Source organism: Gossypium hirsutum, chromosome D03, assembly GCF_007990345.1.
Source record: "Gossypium hirsutum isolate 1008001.06 chromosome D03, Gossypium_hirsutum_v2.1, whole genome shotgun sequence".
In the NCBI taxonomy this organism is placed as follows: domain Eukaryota; kingdom Viridiplantae; phylum Streptophyta; class Magnoliopsida; order Malvales; family Malvaceae; genus Gossypium; species Gossypium hirsutum.
The window spans coordinates 12,496,209-12,508,580 of record NC_053439.1 but is presented as its reverse complement, the minus strand read 5'-3'; the positions used below and the strand labels follow the sequence as shown (position 1 = coordinate 12,508,580).

The 12,372-nt window shown below is 36.0% G+C and overlaps 1 protein-coding gene across 1 annotated transcript; it reads right to left on the bottom strand.

Annotated features, from left to right (window-relative positions):
• Positions 1 to 6,438: 6,438 nt before the first annotated feature.
• On the bottom strand, positions 6,439 to 7,800 carry LOC121215395 (uncharacterized). The gene has a single exon (XM_041089859.1). The coding sequence runs from the start codon at positions 7,798 to 7,800 to the stop codon at positions 6,439 to 6,441; it is 1,362 nt and encodes a 453-aa protein (XP_040945793.1).
• Between the last annotated feature and the right edge of the window lie 4,572 nt (positions 7,801 to 12,372).

Genomic DNA, 12,372 nt, shown 5'->3' with positions numbered 1-12,372 from the left:
GTTTTAGCTTAACCTTTAGTCCTATGTTTGAATCTTTGAGTGTGTAAAATAGAAATATTTTTTATTTCCTTGCTTTGTGCCACTCAGATGATTAGAATTTGAGTCAAATTTAAATTCTAAAAAATCTAATACGATAAGATTTTCTTTTGTGTTATTTTTATTTTTGAAAATTAGTTCCCAAAAAAATCTCTCATTCTCTCTCACGTCTAGCTTCCTCATTTTCCCATATCTTCCAACTTTGTTTTCACGTTAGACAACTGAAAGAGATTTCCTTTGTTTTTCTTCAATTTTATTTTCCTTTTCTTTCTCCTTTTGTTTTTATTCAATAAACTTTTGCCATCTCTGTATGGGGTTGTGCTTCTCCAACTTTTTTCCCTGTTTTGAGTGATTGTTAATCCACTGTTATCGGTTTGGGTTTTGATTGTTTGGAAGTTCACCATTGCAGTATTGAATTTTGGTGTAAGTGAATTCTTTTCATGGGTTTATGAGGGGTGAATGTGTTTTTCACTTTCTTTTTTTGATTGAATTTTTTTTGGTTAATTCCAATTGTGATTTGTTAGGTGATAATCTAGAGACACGAAACTCATCTCCGATAATCTAGGTGTTGATAGAAATTTTTGTTACTTCAAGGGTAAGTGATTAATGCTTTTGATTAGGGTGCTGACTCATTTTGCTAAGGTCAAATGTAATGGTTGTGTCCGAATTTTTGGCTTAGATTTAGTGTATCATTCCTAAATTAGTTCATTCTAAATATCATTTTTAGGTGCTGAAATTGTTGATGTTGTGGCGACATCGAAAAATGACTAGGTGTGTGGCTTAATCTTGTAAAACAACAAATAGAAGAAAGCTGAAAAACCCACAGTCGACGTCACACCACCTTGTGTTAGGCTGCGTGACAAACCGTGTGAGCCATACAGCCATGTGCCAGACTGTGTGTAAGCCACACGGGCTAGGCTAGTTAGGTCGTGTGGGCCCATTTTCTGGAAATTTCACCTACGGTAGTATTTATCTGTGATGCATATTTAGCCACTCTTTAGAGTCTATATTGTTTAAATAGGACTTAAAAACATGATATCTTATAGTATGATTCTGTAAGTAATGTGGAAAAGGTATGTGAAATATATTTGTTTGATCTGTATACTGACAATTCAGATGGCATGTTTATATTTTTCTATGTTTGTATATGAGCATATGATGGTTGCTTATGTTAATTTGTATATCTTTGAATCTGCTATATGGTCATGCATGCGACGTTATTGCGAAATTGATTTGCTTTTGTTGAATTTGTGACACATTTGTTTTGCAAAGCGTGGAATTCCATGCCTTCTGATTTTTTCTATTGTACAACTGCACGTCTTACATGCTTTTTATCCAGATTTTGTATTTGCATGCCATGTCACATTGTATGTGGTTAGGATAATATTGTAAGGAGAAAGTTCTAGAAGTTTAATGATCTCCACTATATGGTGGTTTAACCACATTTCTGCTCTAGTGGCTTGATTGCATTTATAGTGGCTTAACCACGCATATTTGTTCTAGCAACTTGGTTGTGATATAGTGGTTTGACCACATATATCTGATATGGTAATTTTAACTGCAACTCTGATGGCTTGACTACAATTATTGTTGGTGTGGTTTTGGATGGAAGTGTTCTGGGGAAATCTAATTTGATATGTAGCAGAGTTGGGTAGGAAGTTTTCTGAAAAATCTGTTTTTTGTTTTTTGAAATATTGCATTGGCATAACCCTGCATGTACAATTTTTCCATTTGAGTTTGATAAATTCTCTGCGACATTTTGATCTATTTATTGTGATATTTGTGATTCTGTTTGAGTTAATTATACACTGAGCTTTATAGCTCACCCTTTTCTTTCCACCATTCCAGGTAATCGATATAATTAGGATTGGGTGGCGTTTGGGAACTCGAATTGATTTTGTCGTATAAATGGTTTAATTTGGTAATAATTGAACTTTTTTTTGGATATTTTGGTTTTGGTTTAATATTTGACTTTAATTTTGGTTTTTGTGGTCATTTTTTTTGTTCAATTAAAGATTTGATGCGATCCTGGCTGCATCATGTTACGACACAACTCGATGCCACCGAGATTGGCCCAAACTTGAGAGGCCCAAGTGCAAAATGAAGCTTCTAATTTTAGTTTGTCAATTTGTCTACTGAAAAATAAGAACTTTGATTCATTAATTTTTAGTTATTTTAATTTGTGTTTTAATTATGTCATAGTTTGCACATGATTAATATGTGTTCTACATTTAATAAAGTCATGCATTATGTAACTCCCATGTTAGTTTAAGTCTGCATCATTAAATTAAGTATTGCATTAAGTAACTCATTTGTTCATTTAGTTTGCATGCATTTAAGCATCTTTGATACGATGTAGCCTAACGAAACAGACTATCTTCGTATGTTACAGATCTAGGAATGTTGTAAGCACGTTCCTGCAACAAGAAAATAGCAAGGAATTAAAGAAATAATCATGGTAAAATATGGGTAGAAAAAAAAGAATGAAAATGGAAGGAAAATGAAGTTGTTGGCGTTTAAAACAAAAAGAAATTCAATCGGTGCAGTTGAACGCTTCATGAAACGGCCAAGGCAGCAACTTGAGTGTTCAACAATGGCAAAAGTAATCGTTGGAATAGAATAACATTAAACTCGAAAGAACCTGCACAATCTACTGAGCAAACCCGAATCGAATCTGTTCAACGTCAAAAGGACTTGGACCCTCTAGATAGCGATCTAGGAACCAAAAGTATCAAGATAATTTGACACAACAAACTAAGTCTGAAATGCCAAGGAAAGTTCAATGAAGAACCGAAATTGAGAGAAATTCTCAAACGTAATTGTTTTCATAAAATCATCTAACCTGAATACATCATTTTAATATGTATTTATAAGTACAAAAGAGGGGTGTTGAATGGAAATTCGTGGCTGTAATCAAAAGGGTTTAAAATAAGAAGTTATAACTCCTTTTGGCGTTATTTTAATAGCAGCCATACATTTAAATTTCAAACGACAACCTCCCTTGTTCTTATCCATGTATATTCGGCTACACATGCACACACACACTCTTGTGCACAAGCAGTCATGTGCTCCTCACATGTTTGGACGCCACATGGGCTACCACAAATGCATAGGACAGTTGCCCTTACATAGGACACATTTCAGCTGCTTCTGGACTCGTCAGCTGGAGTTGAGCTGGTGGAGCTGAGTTTGAGCTAGCTAGAAATGTACTGAGCTAAAATGAGCTGGAAACAATCTTTCAGAACTATTTTGAGCTGAGATGAGCTGCATGCACATATTTGAGCTTCAACCGAGCTAGAAATGAGGTCTTAAGCTGCTATCTATTATTGTTTGAGCTTCAACCGAGCTAGAAATGAGGTCTTAAGCTGCTGTCCATTACTTTTCCTTATGGTAAACAAAACAAACATGCATTAAAGTAATGCAAACTTATTGAAAACTTATTAACAAGCTGTAAATATAATGCAAACACACTTATATACTCAATGGAACTAATGCAAATGTTACACTTCAGTATGTAACACATTATAGGGCTTAGTTTCTACACTAATACAAGCTGTAAACACTTGCAATCTTATTCATTAAAACACAAACAACATCAAATCAATACCAAAACATACTTAACTTAATATGTACCTACTTAAACACACATAATACATAGTAGAACCTAAATACGTCACATATCAGCATGCAACATGTTATAAAGCCTATGTTCTAAGGCATGAACATGATCGAATAAATCTGGAATCGTAGCACAAGTAAGGAACAAGGCTTCCCTGAATTTCTTTGCCTTAGATCGAGTAATAGGTCCTAATGGTAAGACCTCTGAATCAGTTTGCTTTGTTGGTGTGAGCGTGCGCACATCTTCCCCCCCTTCTGGAAAAGGATTTGTCCTCAAATCTGTAGAATCATCATAAGGGGTTAAATTAGAAACATTAAATGTGGCACTCACATTGTATTCTCCCGGCAAGTCTAACTTGTAGGTGTTGTCATTCACTTTCTCCAACACCTGAAAAGGACCATCACGACGCGGTAACAGCTTGGACCGCCTCTGGTCTGGAAATCGTTCCTTTCGGAAATGAACCCAAACCCAATCTCCCACATCGAAGGTGACTCACTTTCTGCCCTTGTTTGCTTGCTTTGTATACTGTTGGGTCCTTCGTTCGAGGTTCTCCTTAACCTGTTGATGCAATTTCTTCACGTATTCTGCTTTTGCTTTACCGTCCCTGTTCATCACCTGTTCCTGCGGCAAAGGCAACATATCTAGAGGGGTAATAGGATTAAAGCCATAAACAACCTCAAAAGGTGACATTTTAGTAGCAGAATGTACAGCATGGTTATAAGCGAATTCAACGTGTGGCAAACAATCTTTCCAAGTTTTGATTTTCTTTTTAATGATGGAACGAAGTAAAGTAGATAAAACTCTGTTAACAACCTCAGTTTGCCCATCAGTCTGGGGATGACAAGTTGTAGAAAACATAAGTTTCGTACCTAGTTTGCTCTAAAGAGTCCTCCAGAAATGACTCAAAAACTTCACATCCCTGTCAGAAACAATCGACCTAGGAATACCATGTAATCGTACAACATCTTTAAAGAACAAGTTAGCCACATTAACAGCATCATCAGTCTTATGGCATGAAATGAAATGTGCCATCTTCGAGAACCTATCAACCACAACAAATATACTATCCTGACCTGTTCTAGTTCGAGGTAATCCCAAAATAAAGTCCATTGAAATATCAGTCCAAGGGGATTCAAGAATAGGTAAAGGTAAGTACATACCATGTGGTGAAACCTTCGATTTTGCTTTCTTACATGTCACACAACGTTCACAGTAGCGTTCAACGTCCTGGCGCATCTTAGGCCAGAAAAGATGCTCTTTTAAGGTGTGTAACGTTTTAGTGAGCCCAAAATGACCCATCAATCCACCTTCATGTGCTTCACGGATCAGTATATCACGCATTGAACCCTGTGGAATGCATATCCTATTTTCTTTGAAAAGATATCCATCATGCCTGTAGAATTTTCCATCTGCACCTTTCTCACAAGCATTATACTTATCGCAAAAACCATGATCATCAGAGTATAACTCTCGAATATATGTAAATCCAATCAAATGTGAATCAAGATAACTGAATAGTACATATCTGCGTGATAATGCATCAGCAACGACATTATCTTTCCCTTTTTTGTATCGAATGACATAAGGAAAAGATTCTAAGAATTCAACCCATTTAGCATGTCGTTTGTTCAATTTATGCTGACCTGTGATATATCGTAAAGCCTCGTGCTCAGTGTGGATCACAAACTCCTTAGGCAACAAGTAATGCTGCCATGTCTCCAATGCCCGAATCAGTGCATACATGTCTTTATCATAAACCGGATAATTCAATGTTGCTCCACTCAGTTTCTCGCTAAAATATGCAACGGGCCTCTTTTCCTGTATTAAAACTGTGCCTATACCAACTCCAGAAGCATCACATTCAATTTCAAAAGTTTATCAAAGTCAGGTAAGGCTAACACTGGTGCTTTTGTCAAACAATCCTTAATTTTTAGAAAGGCATCTTCTTGTTATTTACCCCACAAGAAGCTGGAATTCTTCTTAATAATCCCGGTTAAGGGTGCGGTAATAGAACTGAAGTTAGGAACAAACCGTCGATAAAAACTAGCTAAACCATGAAATGATCTAACCTGAGTAATTGATGTCGGTCGTGGCCATTCCTAAATTGCCTTTATTTTCTCATGATCAACTTCAACACCCTATGCACTCACAATGTAACCAAGAAATGTAAGTCTGTTAGTACAAAACACACATTTCTCTACGTTACCATACAATCTTTCTTCTCTCAAAGTCTGCAATACAGCTCTCAGATGTTCTACGTGATCCTGCAAAGTCTTGCTATAAACTAAAATGTCATCAAAGTACACAACACAAAACTTTCCAATAAAAGATCGCAGAACATGATTCATTAGTCGCATAAAAGTACTAGGTGCATTACTTAAACCAAAAGGCATCACTAACCATTCATACAAACCTAGCTTTGTTTTGAAGGCTGTCTTCCATTCGTCGCCTTCTCGCATGCGAATCTGATGATATCCACTCTTCAAGTCAATTTTGGAGAAGATGACAGCTCCGCAAAGCTCGTCCAACATGTCATCAAGTCTAGGAATAGGATGACGATACTTAATTGTAATTTGATTCACAGCTCTACAATCTACGCACATCCTCCAAGACCCATCTTTCTTCGGTACTAACAACACCGGAACAGCACATGGACTTAGACTTTCTCGAATATAACCCTTGTCCATCAATTCTGTAACTTGCCTTTGAACCTCTTTTGTCTCTTCAGGGTTAGAACGATAAGCTGGTTGATTTGGAATGGTAGCACCTGGAATGAAATCAATCTAGTGCTCAATGCCACGAAGAGGTGGTAATCCCTTCAGTGTTTCTTTCGGAAACACATCCTCAAACTCCTGCAAAAGGGACACAATCGATGCAGGCAAATCAGCAGGAAACTCAGCCAATAAACAATGATCTTTAAACATTAAAATAAACAAGGATTGGTGAGAGGAAAGACATTTCCTGAGTTCTCGACTGCTTGCATATACGCTCATCTTTTTCTTCTCCTTTGCAACTTCCTTACTCTTTTTCAAGCTTGTTTGATCTTCAATTACTTGACTCGGTGTCAAAGGAGCCAAAGTAATCTTCTTACCTGCATGCATAAAAGAGTATTGATTTGTAAAATCGTCATGCATTGCCCTCTTGTCATACTGCCAAGGGCGCCCCAAAAGAAGGTGAGTAGCATCCATCGACACAACATCACAAAGGACCTCGTCCTTGTAGTTTCCAATTGAAAATGGTACAACCACTTGTTTCGTCACTTTAAGTTCTCCACCGTAATTCAACCACTGCAACTTGTACGGATTCGGATGCTTTGTCGTCTTAAGACCTAATCTGTCAACCATCATTGAACTAGCAACATTAGTACAACTACTGCTATCAATAATCACAACACATACCTTATCTTGAACCTTGCATCGTGTGTGAAAGATAGTCTCACGTTGTTGCTCGTCTTGCACCTGTTGCACATTCAAACTACGTTTGACAACCATGATCTCCATAACTTGACCAGATTCAGCAACTTCTAGGTCATTCTCTTCATCTTCTTTAGTCGGGAGTTCATGTACATCTTCCTCAGAATCTGACTCGATCTCTCCATCTTCTCGCATCAACATAACCCTTCGATTAGGACACTGGCTAGCAACATGTCCTCTACCAAGGCACTTAAAGCACTGAATATGTCTTGATTGTTCTGGTGCCACCATTGGTTGTTTGCCACGTCCATTATCAGCAATGGGAGGCTTTGGTTTGCTGGATTCGCCTGGCTCTCGAATCCGTAATGGCGGTTGTGGTGCTTCTTTCCTGGCATTGTTAGGGGTATATAAAGGATTCGAAAAAGATTTAAATGGAGTATTACCTCGAGTAGAAGCTTTTCTACGTTGTTGTTGCTCAATTTTGATCGCCATATGCACCATGTCATCCAACTCAACATAATGTTGCATTTCAACAATGTTTGCTATTTCAGAATTTAAACCTGCCAAACACCGAGCCATAGTCGCCTCACGGTCCTCAACCATGTTTGCACGCATCATGGACATCTCCATCTCCTTGAAATAGTCCTCAACGCTCCTGTTGCCCTGTTTCAAGGTTTGTAATTTCTGAAATAAATCTCGATGATAGTGAGAAGGAACAAATCGTCTCCGCATGATACGCTTCATATCTTCCCATGTTCTCACTAGACCTTCACCTATACGTCGTCGACTAATCAGTAATTGGTCCCACCTTACCAGTGCATAGTCAACAAACTCCCTAGCTGCTAGTCGAACTTTCTTCTGTTCTGAGTAGTTATAACACTCAAAAACGTGCTCAACCTTGCTTTCTCATGTCAGATAAGCATCTGGATCTGAACGTCCCTGAAAAGAAGGTATGGCAACTTTAATGTTAGAAATATTATCGTCAACTGTGCGTCCTGGTCGTTGATTCACCCTTGGTGAAAGTTCAATGTCATTTTCATCATTATGTTTATTATGGACAGATTGTGAACCACCCCCTTCAATCTTGTCCAAACGAGAGTGTATAGGCTCTAATGCATTTTCTAATAGACGTTGCAAGGTGTGAGTAATAGCTTGCATTTGCAAATCTGGTGGTTGATCTCCACCACGACTACGATCTTCTGTTCCTGTCATCTAAAGCAACACACAAGAATACAGATAATGAGTTAAGTAAAACAAAAGTAAAAGTCCTCACAGCACACTCTCAAAACCTCTCAGTTTTCACTCCAAAGAACTATGCACTCAAAAATAGCACTCAGCGCTCGTGTTTCACTCGGGAGAATGCATGAATGACTCTTTTTGTCTCCCCTTCTGTTCTCACAACGCTCAATGCCTTTTTCCCTCACAATTTCTCATTTTTTTAGTTCTTGAAAGGACTAATCCAACATTTCAGAACCTGTTATAATTGTGTTGGCTATAAGGAAAACACAAGGTTAGAGAGAAAAAAATAATTAAACAAAGGGAAAGGATAAGAAAAGAATAAAAGGATAAGAAAATAAAATAAACAAAGAGAAAGGATGGAATTTAAATAATTTAGTTTCTTACTACAAAGAAGTGCTTTACAACGTTCCTAGCACCGAACAAATAAGAATAGTTTGTTTCGGTTGATATCCAAGCACTTCGCAATTACAGAGTACAAAACTAAACATTATTCAACATTTCAACATAACAAAACACACTTTTTCTTTCCCAACTTGATGAATTTCAATTCCTCTATTTTTTTTAATCTGATTTTTCTTTCTCTTTTTGTTCTTTTTTTTGTTTTTGAATTTTTGAAACTGATATATATATATTTTTTTGTTTTGAATTTTGAATTTTCTTGTTGGAGAAGAAAAGTACAACAATTCTAACCTAGCTCTGATACCAGATGATACGATGTAGTCTAACGAAACAGACTATCTTCGTATGTTACGGATCTAGGAATGTTGTAAGCATGTTCCTGCAACAAGAAAACAGCAAGGAATTAAAGAAATAATCATGGTAAAATATGGGTAGAAAAAAAAGAACGAAAATGGAAGGAAAATGAAGTTGTTGGTGTTTAAAACAAAAAGAAATTCAATCGTTGCAGTCGAACGCTTCATGAAACGGCCAAGGTAGCAACTTGAGTGTTCAACAATGGCGAAAGTAATCGTTGGAATAGAATAATGTTAAACTCGAAAGAACGTGCACAATGTACTGAGCAAACCCGAATCGAATCTGTTCAACGTCAAAAGGACTTGGACCCTCTAGATAGCGATCTAGGAACCCGAAGTATCAAGAAAATTTGACACAACAAACTAAGTCTGAAATGCCAAGGAAAGTTCAATGAAGAACCGAAATTGAGAGAAATTCTCAAACGTAATTGTTTTCATAAAATCATCTAACCTGAATACATCATTTTAATATGTATTTATAAGTACAAAAGAGGGGTGTTGAATTGAAATTCGTGGCTGTAATCAAAAGGGTTTAAAATAAGAAGTTATAACTCCTTTTGGCGTTATTTTAATAGCAGCCATACATTTAAATTTCAAACGAAAACCTCCCTTGTTCTTATCCATGTATATTCGGCTACACATGCACACACACACTCTTGTGCACAAGCGGTCATGTGCTCCTCACATGTTTGGACGCCACATGGGCTGCCACAAATGCATAGGAGACTTGCCCTTACATAGGACACGTTTCAGCTACTTCTGGACTCGTCAGCTGGAGTTGAGCTGGTGGAGCTGAGTTTGAGCTAGCTAGAAATGTATTGAGCTAAAATGAGCTGGAAACAATCTTTCAGAACTATTTCGAGCTGAGATGAGCTGCATGCACATATTTGAGCTTCAACCGAGCTAGAAATAAGGTCTTAAGCTGCTATCTATTATTGTTTGAGCTTCAACCGAGCTAGAAATGAGGTCTTAAGCTGTTGTCCATTACCTTTCCTTATGGTAAACAAAACAAACATGCATTAAAGTAATGCAAACTTATTGAAAACTTATTAACAAGCTGTAAATATAATGCAAACACACTTATATACTCAATGGAACTAATGCAAATGTTACACTTCAGTATGTAACACATTATAGGGCTTAGTTTCTACACTAATACAAGCTGTAAACACTTGCAATTTTATTCATTAAAACACAAACAACATCAAATCAATACCAAAACATACTTAACTTAATATGTACCTACTTAAACACACATAATACATAGTAGAACCTAAATACGTCACATATCAGCATGCAACATGTTATAAAGCCTATGTTCTAAGGCATGAACATGATCGAATAAATCTGGAATCGTAGCACAAGTAAGGAACAAGGCTTCCCTGAATTTCTTTGCCTTAGATCGAGTAATAGGTCCTAATGGTAAGACCTCTGAATCAGTTTGCTTTGTTGGTGTGAGCGTGTGCACATCAATCTTAGTTTAATAAATGAGTTCCTGGACATTTATTCAACTCATCTTAGTTTAATTAATAAGTGTTGCTCTTAATTAATCTAGTTGCTAGGATTATTTATTGATGCATGAGTTAAGTTCATTTAATTATGCTCTTTAATTAACTAGTTGCTAGAATAATTCATGCATACATTTTAGTTCATTTACTTAAGTTAAGTATTAATGTGTGTTATGTTTAATAAGTGCTTACATGTGTTTAATAAGCTCATTTTAATGTGTTTATTACAGGTGTCTTTTCAGCTCATAACTCTTACAACTCAAGGCTGTTATAAATTGAATAAAGTGGTTGTTCAAGTCATTTTCAGTTACAAAGTAAAGGGGCTGTTGTAAAGGAGGCTTAAAAATCATTTAAGGAGTTTTTAAGAGCATTTTTATGCCCTTTAAAATTCAACAGCAACCTTTCTTCTTCTAGTAGTTTTTGTTCATGCAAGAAAATTAATCAAGCCTTCAAAATTTCATTCAGGAGCTGGTTAATAAATTGGTGTCTATTTGGCTGGCCAAGGACAACTCAAGAGTCATTTTCAAGCAATCAAAGTCATTCAATTCAGCTGAATTGAAGTGAATTCAAGAAATGAGTTATTTTGTTCAAGAATAAGAAAAGACTTGAGTCTTTTATTTCTATTTTTATGGCACATTCAATTGAATGTTTGTGACCATTTGGCTAGCCTATTCAAACACTATAAATAGATTTAATCAGCCTTAGAATGACACTTTTTGCTGAATATACATGGAATCTTTGAATTGTGAGTTATCCAATTCTTTTTGTTTTTACGGAATTGATTTGACTTATCAAGCTTAGCTTGTGGCGTCTATCCATTTCTTGTTTCCGAACTTATCACTTCCATAGTGTGGCGTTCATCATATACCAAGGTTCCTATCATCCTTGATAGTGGGTCGAGGTTCATCATATACCAAGGTTCTTATCATTCTTGATAGTGGGTTGAGGTATTTTAAACCGTAATCATCTAAGAGCCATTTGAGATTTGGTCAACAATCAAGTATTGTTGGTTTATTTTCGACCTTAGTAAATTTATCATTTGTTTTGTTAAGCCTTTATTACTGATTTCAAAGCCATCTTCTTCTTTCTTTAAGCCTTTTATTTGACAAGCCTTTGTTTCTTTGAAACGATCCATTCTTTTACTCAAATTCACAATCGGGCAACATACGACTCGAACCAATCACGAAACGAGTTCGTATAAAGATTTCTACATGATTTTTTAACTAAAAATAAATGCTTGTTTTTCAAAAATTAAACAAACTAAGGATTTTCTGCTACACATTTGAAAGGAGTTTTACAAAAAATAATAACGAATGTTTCAAAATCCGCCCTATCAGCAAACTATATGTTTTCGCTTATTCATATCACAATTTTCAAATTATTCACTCCAAATTTTTTCGCTGCAAAGTTTTATTAAGAATTGCGAGTTTCATGAATTAAGTGTCTTAAGCATTATGATTTCATAAAATTTGGTTTTTAAGTTAAAAATTGATAAATTCACATACACATTTTAAAAATGACAAATTTTATTATCAAGGAATTGTGGCAAGTTTTATTAAACTTTGATTTTCAATTTTGTAACGAGACACGTTCTGGAAAGTAAAGCTCTCAACGTATTATTGTAACCTTCCAGATTTGGCCATAACGTTTAGGCTAGGTTTGGGGTGTTACATTTAGTGGTATCAAAGTTAGTTTGTAGAACTCGTGCTACGATTTTTGGGTTCCAAATTTTCCTTTATGAAAATTGTTTTAACTCGAAATTTGGAATTCTGATAAAATTTTTATATCTAGTAATAAAATATGAA

Excerpts from the sequence above, each read along its gene's own strand:
- LOC121215395 (XM_041089859.1), bottom strand. The coding sequence starts at position 7,800 with ATGCGGAGACGATTTGTTCCTTCTCACTATCATCGAGATTTATTTCAG.